Source organism: Harmonia axyridis, chromosome 1 (assembly GCF_914767665.1).
Source record: "Harmonia axyridis chromosome 1, icHarAxyr1.1, whole genome shotgun sequence".
Lineage (NCBI taxonomy): Eukaryota > Metazoa > Arthropoda > Insecta > Coleoptera > Coccinellidae > Harmonia > Harmonia axyridis.
The window spans coordinates 87582962-87602897 of NC_059501.1; the positions used below are offsets into that span (position 1 = coordinate 87582962).

Sequence of the window (19936 nt, forward strand, 5' to 3'; positions counted from 1 at the left end):
GGCACGAGCTGTGCGACATGTTGCGCCGTCTTGTTGGAACCACAGCTCCTGGACATCATGGTTGTTCAATTCAAGAATGAAAAAGTTAGTAATCATGGCTCTATACCGATCACCATTGACTGTAACGTTCTGGCCATCATCGTTTTTGAAGAAGTACGGACCAATGATTCCACCAGCCCATAAAGCGCGCCAAACAGTCAGTTTTTCTGGATGTAACGGTGTTTCGACATACACTTGAGTATTAGCTTCACTCCAAATGCGGCAGTTTTGTTTGTTGACGTAGCCATTCAACCAGAAGTGCGCTTTATCGCTAAACAAAATAAAATGGACGTAGTGCGCGATACGTATTCCGCATAGAACCATTATTTTCGAAATAAATATACACTATTTGCAAGCGTTATTCAGGCGTGAGTCTATTCATGATGAATTGCCAAACCAAACTGAGAATAAATCACTTGACAGCTGTTAAATCGGTCGCCATCTTGAACAGTAATTCCAATTTAAAGTTATATACCTCGAAAAAAAAACACCCGTTATTTATATTATGGACAGTGATAGCGACTTAGAAGTATTTACTCCTCCAAAAATAAGGGAGGTGGCTAATAATATTGATTGTCAGAAAATGTCGAATGTTTTATTCCCATTGAGAACAATCATTTTGCTGCCTAGGCAGAAAAAGTAATATTTCGCTGATTGATATGAGTCTGTTAAATTAATTTACTGTCAATCGGAAAATAACAATTTTTTTTGCGAAAATTATAGCAATCAGTGAATCAACCACATGAATTATTAAAGTTAATCACGGACTATCCGAATTAACGTAACTAGATCGATAATTCACCGCATACAACATTCTTCCGAGATAGACACGAAGAAAAGCCACCCCGTCGAAGAAACATGAACGGCCCGTCATCTTTACCTGTCTCCTAGGCCCCCCCTAATTCCGTCATTACCGTCAAAAGGCACACAAAGAAACATTCGAAAGGTAATAACACCGTTCGGCGAATCTAACGCATCACAACACAAAAATATAATTACACACGATATAGAGCGAGCGGCTCGGACCAAGAAAGAGAAGAAGAAGAGTACGGTTTGTGGCGTGAAGGCATGTGCCCTTTCCTAATCACACACCGCTAATAATGGGGTCGCGCTTGTCGAAATGGTGGAAACAAGACGGGCCCTTGTCTTTTTAGACGCCAGCGGGCCTGGGGCCATTTCCGTCTGCTTTTTTACGTGGCCAACTTTTTACCTCGGGTTTTTTGGTTTTCGGTGAAAGTCAGATGATCGGGGAAATGGCTATGCCAATTCTCGATGACGGCAGATGGCGCCGCTTGCGTTCTTGTGGTTTTCGTGTGTGTAAATTTCGCTGAAAATAATTTGCTTGAATACTTGCAGTTTCAAAAGTCTTTTTGTAGGACCCATATACAGGGTATTTCCAAATTAGAGGTGGACCTTGAAGGAGGTGTGTGAAGGAGATATTTGAGTTCTTCTGATTTTACTTCGTTTTTCGTCAATTTTTTCTACGTTGGCCAAATTTGGTTATAATTTCAGATTGTTTGAATGGCCAGCGAGAAGTTCGGATCTAACACCGTTAAAATAGACGAAGCAGCGAGAAGATAGAAAGTAAATTTCAGGCGGAAAGTAACAATTGAAGAAATAAGAAAGAGGGCACGTGCTTGAATGAGGAATGGTGGAGGTCATATCAAACATACTTTATGAATATATTTTCTATTGAGATTTTGAGTTGAAATGCAATAAAAATATTCAATTAATTACTTTTCTTTCTTTGCTTCTTTCCCTTTGAAATCAAAATATGCTGAAACAAAACTAGTGCCTGCATTCTATAACGTAAACTTTCTTAGGAAATGAAGAAGGAATTCTGCAGGTTTTTAAAAAAATTATGTCATACATAAATTGTTGAATTCGAAAATTGCAATTGTATTAGAAGTTTACTCTACTTTTCTTCATATATCAACTTCCAAATCATACTAATTCTTATTCAACATCTAATATAGCATAGTTTTTCATACATATCATATCTTTCCTTGATGAAAATAATTCAAACTTAGTTAACGTAGAAAAAATTGTCGAAAAATGAAGAGAGCTGAGAAATTTTTCGAAAACACCAGAACTCAAATATTAATTTTTGGTTATCAATAAAGATATCTAAATCGACAGCAAATGAGTGATACTAACACCTCCTTCGAGGTTCACGTCTAATTTAGAAAACACCCTGTATAATGATCTATTTCGCTACCTCAAAAGGGGAAGTACAATGAATCCTTCACTTCCTTGGGTAAAAAGGCATATCCAACCCAATTCACATTATTTTATCATATTTATTTAATATTAACCTTAACATTGGCGTTGTAATCACCGCTTATACTTGATGAAGGATATTTAATATAAATCAAATAATTTGACAACTTTGTGTCTAATCACAAGATTAGACACAAAGTTGTCAAATTATTTGATTTATATTAAATATCCTTCATCAAGAAGACTCATTAAACTTTTATAATTTGATGTAATCATTTATTGATTAGAGAGTCAGTATCAACCAATTGATAAATTTAGAATTTCTGAAATTGTTTATTCAATTGTAAATGTCGATGTGTATATGTATTTCAAAAGAATAACAATGAAGAAATCTATGACTACCTTAAGTAATGTTCTGTGAATCCTCACAAAAGCAACCGTTACGGTTAGTTAGTAGTTTCTTACTTGCAATTTTGTTGAGGTAGATATACACGTGGTAAGTTTGTAAATTTAATAATTCCGTTGAACTATAAGGCACTGATGAGGAAAAATTGTATTATTAAATACAAAAATTCCGAAACGTACGTCTGTCTTTATGTTAATTTAGTTGTTCAATTTATTAACCGTTTACTCAATTTGTACAGTTTTAGTCATTTTGAATTTTTCTTTTGGTTGATTATTAAATTTGTCATTTTTAGAATTGGAATATATTCCAAGACAAAAATAAACTGAATATATCATACAGATATATTATTGTGAAGGATTAGACACAAAGTTGTCAAATTATTTGATTTATAGTCTATTTTCGGTTAAATAAACAAATAACATCACTGAGGTATATAAAGATATCACAACCAGTGCGTGAAATTAAATTAATAATAATCATTCTAATATCTCCATTAAGAAAATTTAACAAAAAAATGCAGGAAAAGTAAAGAACATCAGGATAATGGAACACATATGTTAAATTTTTTCTTACTATAAATAGAATTGAATCCAAGAATCGGGGAAGTAAAGAATGTCTAATCAGGTAAATTATGTAAGATCAAAGAATTCATTTTGATATTGGTATATGAAGAAACGAATGGTAAATTTCTAATATAAATTTGGAATTTCACAATCGAAGTATGATAAAATTATTTTAAAAACTTTCCAAATCTCTTTATTTCCTAAAAAAAATTCGTTAGAATGCAGGCAATAGTTTCGTTTCAGCAGCTTTTGATTTGAAAAGAGAAAGAAGCAAAGAAAGAAAGTAATGATTCAAATATTTTTTTATTGCAATTAAACTGAAAATTTCAGTAAAAAATGTTTTCATAAATTATGTTTGAAATGACCTTCACCATTCCTGAGACAAGCACGTGCCCTTTTTCTTATTTCTTCAGTTGTACCTCCGCCTGAAATTTATTATTAATCTTTTCGCTGTTCCTCTATTCTAACGGTGTTGCATCCGAACTCCTCGCAGGCCACGAAAATAGTCCAAAATTATAATCAAATTTGGTCAACGTGGAAAAAATTGACGAAAAATGAAGGAAGGTGAAAATCACAAGAACTCAAATATCTCGTAAACTGTTGATTTTTTGTTCTGACTGAATATGGCTCAAACGACAGCAATTTGGAAACACCCTGTACCTATAATGTTGAAGGCTTTAAGGGCCGGAAGTAATTGAAAAATATCTTTTTTTAGGCATGATCCTAATCGATTTTTCACCTGAAGTTTCGCTTATTATTGCGGTAAGCATTTTCTTTGACGTAGATTGTAACTCGAAGCTGGATTTCTCCAATATGGAAATACGATACACCAGAACCAGGAAGCGGTAACTTCTCTCGAAAAAGAGCGATTTCTATATCCCTAAATCGTTCGGAGATGCCTTCCAAACAGATAACTCCTTTCCATATTTCGCTCTCGATCTCGTATCATCTCTTCCATACGTCAATCTCCTCTCTTCAAACGGTTGGCGCAATCGATAAGAACAAAGGGACCGCTCGCCATCCTTGTCTATCTGGCCTGCCCCGGGCCGTTTCGTCCTCGTCTGGCGCCAACCGAACACACCTCTGCATCCTTTGGGGTACGTTCCGAACAAAGGTGAACAGCCACTGGGGCGAATTGCAACCGCACGTCGGTTTGTAATTATACGCGAGGAAATATCGGGCCTCAAAACGGAATTTATGGCTTCGAAAACGCGAGATTGGCGACGCCAGGCTCGCTCGCCGATCCCCACCTTTAGGGTTTTTCATGTACCGGGGTTTTCACCATAATTTGACACCCCCTTTAACTTTGTGAAACTTACTGAAGAGGTACAAAAAAATGTTTTCTACAAAAGTTTCTCGAAATCGACTAGTGTTTTTTAAAATGATTTCACAAAATGAAATATACAGGGTGTCCCAAACTCGATGGCCTATTAGACGTTTCTGGAAAACTAATCATAATTTTGAGCTGAAAATTTGCATATTGGGGTTTGAGACAATGATCTTTCTCCCTAAAATATTTTCAGATCTCTACAATTTCCGGTTATACCGGAAACAGACTACTAATTCCTTATTTCAAATGGCACACCCAGTATATTATTGCCTCATTAGATAGCTTTTTTGATGGCAATTTCGGCAATATGCCATTCCTTGGGAAAAACTCAACGGTTCATGAGTTATTGGGATTCTTATGAAAAAAAAAAGTGGCGATGAGGACTCACATTTTTTTGAATATTTCAGCAGAAAAACCCTTTTTCGAAAAAAATTTGTTTTGTTTTGATTACGCAAATACGTAGTATTATAAGACTGCTTTCGGCTTGGACCAAAAATGTACCTAGCCATAAAGATTGATAACAAGTTGAACTTCAACTTAAAACTTCAAAAGAAAAAAGCCATAACACGAGCTGGGCACTTTAGATCTCTTACATATAAAAACAAAGGAATCAGTAATAAAACAGCTAGTACCATATATAAAATGATATGCAGACCTTTATTAGACTATGGACATATAATCTTCTCAAATTCGACAAAAACAGCTCTGAATGCAATTGTGGTAGCGGAAAGAACTTGCTTACGTAAGATTACAAAAATGAGACATCCCAACAACCCACTGCACAATCCATCCAATCAGATTTTATATCAGACAACGGGAATAGAACCAATACTGGAAAGAATGCAAAAGCTAAGCAAAAAATTCATCAATAACCAAAATAATATCAACATAATGGAACCATTGATACAACATTACAGTAGAGCAACTACACCAAAGGCAAAGTTGACAGCTTTGCCACTTTTCGAACACTTGGAATCACTAGAATGATGTTTATTCTTATTTTTTTAATACTTATAAATAATATGTAATATAAAGATGTATGCAACTGGCTGAAAGACTGTGGTCGATAGCCATTTGATTTATCAATAAATTTAATTTCTCTCTCTCTCTCTCTCTCTACGTTGTACATGAAGCTAGATATGGGTCTGAACAGTAGTTGAATCAAAAACACGCGAATCTGGAATAGCTATAACCTATCCAAGCTGTTTAAAACCAGCTGAACTTTCATTCATAACCCGATAGGTCTAATCCAATCGCATCTTTTTGTAACCGGGCAAAAACCGAAAAAAAACCCTCTCTCAGATCTCCTCTTCTTCCTTTCACCTTTACATCACAATTAATCGCGATGATACAGAAGACCCGGGCAAAAAATCTCACGCTCCGGCAAAGTGAAGAGGAGCCACCAGGTCCGGCCGCCTCCAGAGATGCCTGTCATCGCTAGATGATATCGTCCCGATCAACTGCGGGCCCAGTCATGGTGACTGTCGAGGTGCTCTCCTCTTCAGGTGCCCCGGCGTCAAATCTATTACATTAAATAGATAGAAGATGAGGCTACCGGGCTTTCGTAGTCATCCTACTCTTCGCCGGATCATTAAATGGAATGACTTTGGACTTTTGGCACTGACAGGAAGGCATTGGATTGTCTACGGCTTGTCATACGCTTTGTTCTGGTCGAGTTTGTGTTAGAATCGTTTAATTGTTGGAGGAAGAATAGGAAAATGACGGTTGTGTGTTGATGTTGCATGAATTTTTTTTTATGGGTTTTGTTCTTGTTTTTCTTTTGGTGGGACGAAAGTATTGGTGCTATTCTGGTGCTGGTAACATCCCACATCGTTGAAACGAGAAAGAAAAATTCAGAACAGACTTATCTTGAACGTGGAAAAAACGGTTGCTCTTCTTTTCAAACAGAAAAATAAACCCTCAAAGCCGCTGAACATCAAAATAAATTAAATCAAAAAAATTTGCACACCTACCTTGGATTGAATATTGATACAAAACTGGAGTGGACCGAACATATAGAATACTTGTCAGGTAAACTTACACCTCTAATTGGAGCATTGAGAACAGTCAGTCCCTATCTTAGTATCTAAGCAAGCAAAAAAGACATTATGTTACTCGAATATTCATTCTGTGCTGGCATACTTGATTAGTGTGTGGTCAAATACATTAGTCAGCAATTTACAATGCGTACAAAGATTGCAGAATAGAGCTTTGAAGGCTATATATAATTTACCATATGATACTCCAACAACTGAGTTATATGACACCCTCAAGATACCCAACATGAAGGTCACAAAGGTCGTTGAGCAGTGTAAACTGATCTTCAAGATGGACCATTGCCTGCTCAAATTCAACACAGAACTCAAAAAAAGATTAGACATACATATTTAGCAGACAAGACAAATAAACAATTACCATCTAGATAATATAAGAACAAATAGAGCCAAAAATTCTCCGATCTACCAGGCTGCAATGGAATACAACAACTTACCAGAAGAAATAAAGAAGAAAAATTTATTAAAATTTTTTCATAGATCACTTAAAAATTATAATATGATACATTCATCATAGGCGTTTTCTCCAGATACGCGCATCCGTTGGCACTTCATCGGCGACCAACCACACACGAGGAATCGACAAACCACCGCTTCTTTGAAAATTCCAGTAGCTTGGCATGAATTGAAGCGTGCAAAATCGTTACGCTTACGTGAAACACCCTGTACCTCGACAACAAATCGTTTTTTTTAACTTCCAATTTAGGAAGGTTCATTCAAGTATAGGGTGTTTTTTTTAGAGGTATATAACTTTCAGTTGGTATTACTGTTCAAGATGGCAACCGATTTAACAGCTGTCAAGTGATTTATTCTGAGTTTGGTTTGGCAATTCATCATGAATAGACTCACGCCTGAACAACGCTTGCAAATAGTGCAATTTCATTTCGAAAATAATGGTTCTGTGCGGAATACGTATCGCACACTACGTCCATTAGCGATGAACCGCACTTCTGGTTGAATGGCTACGTCAGCAAACAAAACTGCCGCATTTGAAGTGAAGCTAATCCTCAAGTGTATGTCGAAACACCGTTACATCCAGAAAAACTGACTGTTTGGTGCACTTCATGAGCTGGTGGAATCATTGGTCCGTACTTCTTCAAAAACGATGATGGCCAGAATGTAACAGTCAATGGTGATCGGTATAGATCCATGATTACTAACTTTTTCATTCCTGAATTGAACAACCATGATGTCCAGGAGCTGTGGTTCCAACAAGACGGCGCAACATGTCACACAGCTCGTGCCACAATCGATTTTTTGAAAGACACGTTTGGTGACCGCCTAATTTCACGTTTTAGACCTGTGAATTTGCCTCCAAGATCTTGTGATTTAACACCGCTTGAGTACTTTCTGTGGGGCTATGTAGAGTCATTGGTCTATGCGGATAAGCCACAAACCCTTGACCATTTGGAAGACAACATTCGCCGTGTCATTGCCGATATACGGCCACAAATGTTGGAAAAAGTCATCGAAAATTGGACGTCCAGATTGGACTACATCCGAGCCAACCGTGGCGGTCATATGCCAGATCATATTTGAAAAGTAATGCCACAAGATTATCTTGCGGATAAATAAAATTCATGTCAATGGAATAATCCATCGTTGTTTTATTGCAATTTAAAGTTCTATAGCTCTAAAAAAACACCCTTTAGAAAAACATTTCAGTTCCTAAATGTCGGTCTACGGGACTCTGGAGGTTTCAAGCTCCAAACTAAGCGAATAATTTTCTTACGTGCGATAAAAACACCTCCCCCTGAGGGACCCCTTTCACGCCAATCGACGCACCATCAACACCGACTTTCACGCTAGGCGCAACAAATGAAGACGCCGCCGAAGATGCCGAGTCATGCGGCGTCCATCTATAATCTTCTGCCGAGTTTGCAGGAAGAAGAAAAACTTTAAACGGGACGTTTATCAGGGATTTTGCCGATGATGGATGGTCCGAGGATGACTCCGTTCTTATCCAGCGCTAACGGCCGTTAACCGCTCGATTAATCCTCGTTAAATATTCATTTATCAAGATGTCTTTGTCCGCACGAGCGAACCTCCGATATCTTTTTCTCGGTTTATTATACATTGATGAGGCTGTGTTGCGGTTTATTGTTTGTTGTTAGCTCTGTTTTGTGTTTCGTGGATTGTGGAATTCGTGCAGTTGGCGGTGGAATTTGCGTTTTCACGATGTTATTTTTGTTGTTGGCGGTGCTAGTTTCAAATCCATATGATTTTGTTTTTGTTATTGAAAAAACTGGCAGAAAAAAGAATTTCGTGTGCTGATAAAATACACTGCGCAAAAAAATTAACGCACATTCTGAAAATCTCAACTTTTATGAAAGTTAACTCTACATTGACTTTATAACTTATTTTTTATGTTCTCTCGGGAAGGTTTTGAACGAAACAAGACACATTAAATGGAAGTAAAATTCAGGATTTCACCGAATCTTATGTAAAAGAAGAGAAATAAACAATTTTCAAAATACTGGAATGCTGATAAGTGATTTAATACTTGGTATTTCCACCCCTTGCGTTAATTACAGCTCGGCAACGACGGTTCATACTCAAAATGAATGATCTTAAAATGTTCTGATCTAATCCTTCCCAGATTTCTCTGAGTTGGATTCCTAAGTCATTAAGAGTAGCTGGATGATTTTCTGAACTTCTCAGCCTTCTATTGAGGTTGTCCCAAACCTGCTCAATCGGATTGAGATGTGGACTTCTTGCTGGCCATTCCATTCGAGAGACTTCAACCTCTTCAAGGTACTCCTGAATCCTGAACGATGCGCGCACGATGGGGTCAGGCATTATCGTCCTTAAAAATGAAATTTTCACCAATGTATGGGGCAAATGGCACTACATGCTCTTCAAGAATGTTCCTTATATACCTATCAGCTTTCATAGCTCCATTATCAACGACCACTAGGTATGTGCGAGCAGTCAAAGATATTCCACCCCATACCATAATCCTCCCCCGAAACCAGTAGTATTCAGGAAATTGCACTGAGCATATCTTCCATGTGGACGTCTGTATACAAGGAAAGATCGATGACAATGCTAGAGGCAGAATCTAGACTCATTTGTGAAGAGAACTCTTTCCCAATCAGCCTCTTCCCAATGGATATGCTCTCTCGCAAAATCCAAACGCGCCCTTCGATGGGCTGGGGTAAGAGCTGGGCCTCTTGCCGCGACACGAGGCCTTAAATCATATTCTCTGAGGCGATTTCTTATTGTCTGAGTGCTAATTTGCACCCCATGAGTTTGCTCAAGCTGATTTTGAAGGAGGCGAGCGGTTGCAAACCGTTGTCTCAACGAAGAAACTCTCAAGTAACGTTCTTGAATGGCAGTTGTTACCCGTGGTCTACCCTGTCCTGGTCTTCGGACATTCATACCTGTCTCCCTGAATCGCTGCAACATTCTGGACACACTTGTATGGGAAACTCCAAACCTTTCTGCAATTCTTGTGTATGTCCACCCTTCTTCTCGCAAAACTACCGCTTGGGCACATTCCTCTTGGGTCAAATTGCGCGTTTCGCGATAGAGTGTAGAAAATCAAACGAAAGAAAAACTATTGATCACTAGAATTGATCGAGAACAACTGATTTCAGAATGGAACCAATACATTCAAAATCTGATAATCTCATCTTTTTTATTCCTGCTGGGAAAAAACATCTGTATTGAAGAAAAACGTTAAAAGTGGATAACATAATAATTCTGATAAAAATAATTATCATTGAGAACACCTTCAGTTGTGGAATAAAGAGATTTCCATAATGTGCGTTAATTTTCTTGCGCAGTGTATTACAACTATTACAACGTTCGGGAATTGATACTAAGGATTCAGATTATGAGAAATCTTTACTGGAATCAAACAGCAAACATTAAGCATGGAGACATAACGGGTCAGGACATTGCAATCGCTAGGGGAGTTAGAAAGCGTTGCGTCCTTTCACCACTGCTGTTCAATTTGTACTCTGAGGAAATCTTTGCGGAGACACTGGAGGAACATAATAAAGGCATCATAGGGTACCGATCAGTAATCTACGTTTTGCAGATGATACTGTCTTGTGGATAGTATTGAAGACTTACAGATGATGCTCAATAGAATAACTACAATAAGTAACCATTTTGGACTTAAGATCAACAGAAGGAAAACCAAATTTATGGTGATTAGCAAGAGGAATATCCAAAATATCTATCTTCAAATAGGAACTGAATCCATCGAGAGGGAACACCGCTATAAGTATTTAGGATACACAATAAATGATGGATGGGACCCTGATTTAGATATTTAGATCAGGATAGAGATTGCAAGATCGACGTTCATAAAAATGAGAAAGCTCTTGAGTAACCGAAACCTAAGCATTGGTACCCGATGGAGAGCCACGAAATGCTATGTGCTCTCTAAGTTGCTTTATGGTGTGGAAGGGTGACAACGATGAGAAAATTAGAGGCCCTTGAAATGTGGCTATAAAGACGCATACTAAGAATACCATGGACTGAAAGGGTGACTAATGCGGAGGTACTCAGAAGAATGAATAAAGATCTAGAATTGCTTGCAACTGTTAAGAAAAGGAAAGCATCCTACATACTCTGAAGTATAATGAAAAAATTTCCGAGCGCAAAAGTCCAATAAACAAGGGCCCGCAAACGCTTTATTTTCGACATAGAGGGTGTTAAAGTTTGATTTTTTTCGTTTTTCATCATAGCACCTTCCCTTCACGAGATATTAATAAAACTAATTAAATTAATGACCGTCTTTATTAGGCCAAAGTAACTCGTTAGTAATATCATAAGGGCATCTAATTTTTTTGAGAAAAAATCGAAAAATCACGTTGCTAAGTAATATCATTATTGAATCAGTTTTCTTTTTGGCGTTAAGGCAACAAAAGCCCGATATATTAACCCATAACAATAAAATAAAAATTAAGAAAATTAAAAGCTTTTACGATACAACAAATAAACAATTCAACGTTTCATTTGGGACCTGTCGAGAGCCCGGTAGCTTGCTCAGTCAACGCTATACGTCCCTGATGAATCGACTTTTTAAAATGTTTGCACAGAAAACGATGCCGAACTGAGAGGGCTTAGACAGCCACAGAGCGACCGACAACAGGGTTATTTATGTAGAACAATATACCAACCACGCCCACCTACCTGTGCGTACCACGTAGAGATCTCAGCGTGGAACGCTGCCTTTACCTGGGTCACAGACCGTGCCGAGCACAGAAAACCGATAGTGGTCAGAGAGATACGTAAAAGTCAACTTCGGGATGATAAAACTAGATCGCGTCTAATTTCTGTGTTTCTCTAGAACAAAAGGACCGACAAGCGGTGGTTCGGCTTTTGATGAGGCGCGGTCCTACAAATTTTCTGCTTTCTGGAGATGATTTAGGAGGTTAAACTCCGGGTTTGGTCTTGTGGATGATTTCTTTGGGTCGGTTTAACGACTGTTGCGAAATACTTTGAGATGGGACGTTTGGCATCTTCGTTTATTGGATGTGTTGGACCTACCGCGTACCAGGCGCCTTAAAAATTTGCGTTTCTTTAATGGGTGTCTCGTAATTAAGTTGGATATGTCGAGAGGACCTGATTGAGCGGATACAGTATCTGTTTTATTGAAAAAGCTGGGTTAAAATGATATACAAGGTGTTCGTGAATGAGTGCGACAAACTCAAGAGTGTATGCTGAGAAATTGCAGTTTTTAAAATCATAGACTAAAGAGAAATCCAATAGATGGCGCCAGTCATGTACTGAGAGAAATCCCATAGATGGCGCCAGCATCGGTTCTCTTAAATATATTTGATTCAATTTAATTCCTAATTTATATTCTCTATTATATTTCTTCCTCTAATGAGGTTTTTTAATGTAAATAACATAATTTGTATTTATTGGTATAAGTTTAGATAAGTTTTCTTCATTGTATATATTCATGAATTCTGTGCGTAATATTCTATGGTAAAAGTCCATGTTCTGGACGCATGAGAAATTCTAACTCCTTTTCTCGTTAACTCTAGTGTTAACACGTTCTCGTTTTAAGTTCTATCTGTTGTCAGTTGTAAAACAACATAACCTACTAGGGGTTAGTTTTTAATAGTGTTCAAATAAACCGTTTAACCAGTGCAGGATTCATTATTATTTTATACAGTCCATTATATCGAAAATATTTCCAGTGTGAAAAAAATAATAGCAATTTGCTGTAACTTTTCTTTGCAAATGTTCAATTAGTCGAGGATGTTGAATTTTAAAAATTGATTTTTTTATCTCAATTTAAAGAAATAGTATCTACTCCACTGAGATATTTCAAACTAAAATCATTTTTGAATTGTTTAATTTGTGACAGTAAATAACTGTTTCCTTTTTTCATATGGGGCACCGTTTTTATGCAAAAAAAAGTAAAACATTAATTTTAAATGATTTAGGTATCATTAAAATCTTCTATATAAATATTCAATTTGAAATGTAATAATTATCTTGAATAACAAAGATACTCATAAATCACCATGCAAATCAGCCTCACATATAATTCACACTCAGATATCTTCAAAATTGATTGAAAATTTATAAAATAAAATGAATTTACGTTCACAAAAATCAGAACACAAATGAAGAACGGTCTCAGCACTTAATTTATAAATTATTTCTGTTTTTGCTCCATGGAAATTGTAATATTTCTCAATAATTATGAAAAATTTTCAAGGGCACATAAAAGAAAACATGAAACAGAATTTTTTCATTTGAATTTTACAATTTTCCTTTCAAATAACAGTGCAAATTGTGAATTTATGAACACAACAAACACATGCTTTCACATTAAATACAAATCATTACAGAGTATTTCGACAACAAAATCATCAAATTTTCGAAAATTCAATTTCAATTCAATTCAAAAAATGGTTGAAAAATTAATAATTCAGCAGGAATAACGAATATAATAACTATCTCATACAAAAAATAACTCAGTGCTTGCGTTGAAAAATAATTTGTACATATAATTTTCTTATTTTTAATATGAAAATTGAGTGTTAAAAAGTAATGTGCTTGTTTGAAAATCAATTAGGAAATTAGTAAGCACACAAAAAACTGGCGCCACTAATGAAACACAAATTATGTATCTAGTATTAATTGAATAAAATTCAGTAAAAACAAGAAAATCAAGAAAAATAGAAATCCGATCCAATAAATTGAGAGAATTTCATTCTTGAATGAACCTTCAGGAAAGGATTAAAAACTAACACTTCAGATCCGAACAGATACTCTCAATCACTCAATACATTTATCCAAATGCAACAACGTAATTACGTCAATACCGAGCCAAATTCTCGGATCGGTGGCGCCATCTCACCTCGCAGTCTTCAACCTACGTCTCCTCAACGAGAAGGGAGATCCCTCCACTGAGGCATAACCCCTCCATCGCGCTACGCAGGCGGAAGAACCTCCCCTGGATCCCCTACTAGTAATGGTCGCCATGGCAACGTACCAGTAATTGCCCGTTCGCGATTGGTCGGCGAGTTGCCATACCATAAATTGTAACATGGCAACGGCAGGTGGGTCGATCGTGGATTCCGGTGCAAGCCGAGGCACAAGCGTTGGTAAGCGAGGCAAAGGCACGAAAGTTCGGTGGTCCATCGTGGTCTCGAGGAGGGGTGGGGAGAGAGGGGAATATTCACGGCGGATTAGAATTCTTAGGAGGGAGACGTATCGGTGGAAATTGATGTGTCCCCACCATTGTTGACGAGCGAAATTTCGTAACTCGTAAACTGCTAGGTGTAGGGTTTGTTAGGTTGAGTAGCATTAACCCGATGCGAATTTTGGGTTTTGTTATTATAATTCAGACAGCTGTGATTCATGTTTGTCTGTAATAAATGATTTCGCGATTACCTTCAGCTGTACGTGTATTATAATAACACCAGTTAATAATATTAATTTGTTGTTCGCGCCAATACATTTTCTATTGGAATGACAGTTCTTACTCTGCATAAGACTCTCACGAAAGGCTAAGTGCAAATGAAACTACAAATATGACGTTGACACCAGAGATCAAGATTTGCACAAGTAGGGGAATGACTCTCAATCAATTTCGAATTTTAAATTTTTTCTGAAATCACAGAACACTCCACACAGTTAAAAATTGCGGTTTTACTTATTAAAGTTCTTCCTCGATAACTCTTTAAGTATTCATTTTAGGTATAAGGTATTAACCATATTATCAAAAATACTTATTGTCTAGCGGCAATTGGTTTGAATGTATCTAGCATTGAATAAAATACATCTAACCTTACTTCCAATGCGAACAAAATTAACAATAAAAAGAACATTATTTTCCATTATTCGCCAAAGTTTGCAGTGAAAACATTTACGTAACAAATAAACTCATTCAATACTTACAGTTGTTTGGAATAATTTCCTTCGTCACGATTAAATCAGTAGATATCATAACCTGAATTTCTTGAGATGCTCTTTTGCCCTTAGACACCTTAGAGTATATAAATATGTAGTTGGTGTTAAGTTTTTCTTTCACCATACATATATAAGTACATCTTTAATGCGTGCATAATTCCTCTATTCCAATCCACATCCAATTTTTCTTGAACTTCCACGTTGATATCACTTTCAAATAGAAAAAAGAAGCAATAATTTAGGAAACGAACTTAGAATATTATAATCAATCAACTAACCACAAAAATGCCTATAAAATTTTGTGAGTAGAAATCTCATATTTCTGTGACTGTGAAAATCATAGAATCGGGATTATCCGAAACATCAGCTGTTAAAAAAAATAAAAATGTGCTGATGTTAGGCCATGGATAAGATGTCTAGAAATAATAAATACTATGGAAGGTAGGTATGTCCACTCACTCTTGAAAAAGTGGAGAATTTTGAAGGACCAGTCTTCTTTGATTTTCAGGAGTTTGCCAGTAGGTATTGCACTTGATTTCCATGGAAATGGAAACATTTCATTTTATAGCGCCTTCTAAATGAAGAAATTGATGTTTTCGCTGCCGTCTCCATGGAAATAGATCAGTATTATAAAAAAACGTCAGTATTAAAGAAAAATGAAAGTGAAATATTTGAACAAAATCTAATCAGATCGCCATTCGCCAATATTTTTGGATATCCTCAATAAGAGACATCTAACCTCACATCCGATATGAATAAAATTGAACATTAAAAAAAGTAACAAATATCTCTTGAAACTACTTACAGTAGCTCGAAATTTCCTTCTTCATGATCCAATAAGGACCATAACCTGAAATTCTGGAGGTCCCGTTTTGCCCTTAGATTATAGATGTAAATAGTTGATTTTATGTCTATTATTCCACCATATACCTTGAATGTGCAGTCTGTAACTTGTCCAATCCAATTTACATGATCACATCCAAATTTTCTCGAACTTCTACGTTGATATCAATTTCAAGAAAAATACGAAGTGATTTAGGGAACATAGAATCATCAATATCAACTAACACAAAAAGTGCCTATGAAATTTTGTGAACATAGACATCAAATATTTCTATGACTTTAACAATCATAGAATCAAGTTTATATTAAACTACAGGGTGTTACATTCAAACCAATTGCCGCTAGACAATAAGTATTTTCGATAATATTGTTAATTTAACTAATAAAGAATGTTACGCATTACTTTATGAGGACACACAAAACTATATTGTATTTTTGTCCACCTTGTACCAATTAGAACCAACATGTGTTACATTTTTGGAATCAGCTCAGCTAGAGTAATCGGAAAATTGAGACAAAATGGGGGTGTTACATTAAAAAAAAATGACGGTGACGTCATTACTCGAAAGTAATTCACCCTGTATGTTAGATTATTATTTTGAAATACGGTAAATTAAAATAAAAAACGACGTGTTTCAGGATTATTTCTCAAAATGGTCTGTTTAGCTAAAAATGAATTTGTTCCATACTTTACAGACACAGTGTAGGTGTACACTGTGTCTGTAAAGTATGGAACAAATTCATTTTTAAACTCTCAGAATTAAATTCTACATGAAGCTTCAAATGAATAGCCTTCATACAGCGAATTAAGCATTTTTCCATTTACCAATTTTTTTCGGATTATAAAAAAAAAGAGACAGGCTGTTTAAGTTCCATAACAAATTTTTTTTTTTTGGATATTTGACATGCAAAGTTTTTCAACTGATAAATGTATTCTTCAATTAATATTTCTTTTCTACTTTAATAGGTTTTTAAGATTTAGCCTCGCCAAACATAAAAATGTTCTGAATTTATATTGAAAAGCAGTGAGAGACAACCCAAAGTGAGGCCCGAGCTCCCCCAAAAATTTGACATACTAAGGCTAAAATAATTACAAGATCAGCAGAACTATAAATTTCGCGTATTATTCCGATTTACTCTGCCTCCCCAAAAAAAATCCGGCTCCCCCTTGGCCCCCCTGTTTTTGAAAGCTGTCGTCAACACTGCAAAAATATAAATCAAGAAAATCTCAAAAAACTCAGAAATTATTCAATATAGGATCATTTCTGTCCTAGATATCGTTATTTTGCTTCGCAGAATCTAAGGCAAATAATGAAAAATAGATTTCTAATTTCAAAAAGCAAAAGTCTTGGTCAAATTTTGTTCATAATTTTCGACACTTCATTTGAAACACCCTGTGATAATATGTATATTTTTGAATACCTATACAAATATTCTTATACCTATTGTCATAATCAGAAATGATCAATATTAAATCAATCCTGAATTGGATATTATGTATATACGCTTATTTTTTCATTGATTTTTATTGATATTTTGAAAACTATTAAGATTAATGGAACAGTTGAATCATTCAGAATTGAATAACCTTCTGGAAAAGAAATAGAAGAAATTTTCTTCTAGAATAATTATTTTCATACGAAGCAGTTAATGTACAACTTTATACATCTCTTTTATCCAATAAATATTACATCGAAAAAAGTGAAGGCACTCCAACTCGAGACAGCCTGTATACCCAGGAGTCAAATTAATATTCAACTCCACACTTGATCAGTCTGAAATACTAATTTCCAAAAACACCTGCTTTTTGTCACCATCATCAGGGTACCTAAATATCAAACGTAATGAATCCCCGATTATAATCTAATTAGTATTCCGATCAAATAATTCCAGATTCCGAAAAACATTTAAAAACGCGGTAGAACCGTATAGGGATCATTCGAAAACTCAACGCAGTCATTCGAGTTACACCAAAAAAAAAAAAATGTTTTCGTTGAAAGTAGTTGTTCTTTTCGCCATAACTGTTTGCTGTGTTCTCAGCTTCGTGGTCGGTCAAGACTCAGCAATGGACGACTTCTTCATGAAGGCTTCGAAGAATATACCGAGGATCGGCAGGAGCAACAGCAAGAGCAGCAAAGGGTCTAACGACGACTTTGAGAACTTCTTCTTGAAGGCCTCGAAGTCTGTTCCTAGAATTGGACGCAGAGATAGAGTGAGTACAATTTGTATTATTATTGCTGTTTTTTTTTAATCGAATATCCTAATCATTTCAATCTTTCTGCTTACATTTGCTGCATTTCCATAATTCCATACTACCCACAAATTTCACCCTGTATAGTTGAGATGGTTGAGAACTTTTATAAAAAAAAATTTTTATTTTCCAGTATGACAATCACAAAATTTTGCATGAGCCTTTTTGTCGATCGAATCAATTTATTTATAGTTTTTGTAGAAGAAAATTCAGAAAGTCAATAAATTTCGTATTTGAATTTATTTTCAGCCTGAAATCGAGAGACCCGTTGCTGACTATTCAAATAGTGACAGCGACAAAGCCTACTCAGGACTTGGTAAGTGCAAACACTCTTTTTTTCATTTATAAAAATAGATTGATCAATGATAAAATTATTTCTGTTTCAGTTCTACCACTGTCAGAACTTTCCAAATACAATAATTTCCTGACTATGGAGGAGATCATGAATGCTTATAGCAACGCATTAGAAGCATCAGCGATGAAAGAAAAAGACAGAGCCAAGAGAGGAGTCAATTAATTAAAGAGCCTTTCAAATTGTTGTAGTTCGACAGTGCCATAAAACATGAAAAATGAAATATAACAACTTATATTTATAGTTATGAATAAAATGCTACTTCCAAATCACGTCATATTTCAATGATAAGATTCCCCGTTCAAAAATACCGCAACTTTATAAATCGCCATCTGTGAATTATTATGGCAGGTAGTGCGATCTACAAGTGGATCATTGAACCATTTTTTATTCCGTCTCGCGCCATCTATGATTGCACATTAGATGTTTTATCGTGGTGCCATCTATGAATTAAATACAGAAGTAGGAAACTAATTACAGCAAACTATTATGTCTAGCGCATGATATGAATGAGTTAAAGAATGAATATATCGTTTGAGTGACATTCTATAGATGGCGCTTTGAATATTCATATTAGGAATCTATAATTGGTTCAAAAGTTATTTTTGTTCCAAGAGAAATCAACTTAACCTCACAATTACAAAAACAGTTCAATCATTTGGGTTCCTTATATTTGTAATATATAATATATTTATTATGGAAGAGCCAGTTTTTGTCGAATCATCTTTCGTAATACACAGATTCTCGGATGAAATTCACAATAAAAAAATTCTCTTTCAAGTTGTGAAAATGACTGGATCCACTTTAATTACAATCAACGATCAAGAAGACTTACAAATGGTAAACTTATCTCTAGGAGTACGAAGCCGAAATGGATGTCGCCAAATTATTGCCACTAATTTGATGGGCCATTCATCGGATATCGTTTCTAAAAATTTGGCAGAGAAACTAATAACAAAACTGGACAAAACATTTTACGTTAGTTTAAATATTGCTGGAGATTTTTTGTTACTACCTGCTATAGAGAAGCGATTATTCGAAGAAATCCAGTGTAATGGTGACAAGTTTTAGTGTCAACAAACTTTTAAAAAATTCATTTAAATAAGGTGAGGTGATATACCTATTGTTCAGCTTCGGCTTGTAAGATATTTTATACCCTAATAAAATGGCTGTTGTATATAATTTAGTTTCATTTAATTATTTCCTACTAGTATTAGTAGGAATCTAAAATGACTTCGCAAGTATTTGCGAGGTGTTGACATCCATTTACTTATTCAGCAATAATAATATGCTTTTTTTTCTGAAGAGATGAATAGGGGCATAATTTTCATTCTCAATGAGTAGAATTTCATTATTTGACTTGAAAATATGTCCTAACTAATAAATGATTGGAATATGTTGAATTATTCTTACCGTCAGTAAACTAACTCATGAGATATATTTCGATTCTAATTGAAAAAGTTCTTTCTGTTTGTCCAATATAAACC

The 19936-nt window shown here is 35.6% G+C and overlaps 1 protein-coding gene across 1 annotated transcript; it reads left to right on the top strand.

The window, feature by feature from the left end:
* The first annotated feature begins 17789 nt into the window (after positions 1-17789).
* On the top strand, positions 17790-18719 carry LOC123685420. Its single transcript, XM_045625114.1, has 3 exons — positions 17790-18058; positions 18347-18413; positions 18484-18719. Exons 1-3 carry the CDS (start codon positions 17831-17833, stop codon positions 18612-18614), a joined length of 426 nt encoding a protein of 141 aa, XP_045481070.1. The 5' UTR covers positions 17790-17830; the 3' UTR covers positions 18615-18719.
* The last annotated feature ends 1217 nt before the right edge of the window (positions 18720-19936 follow it).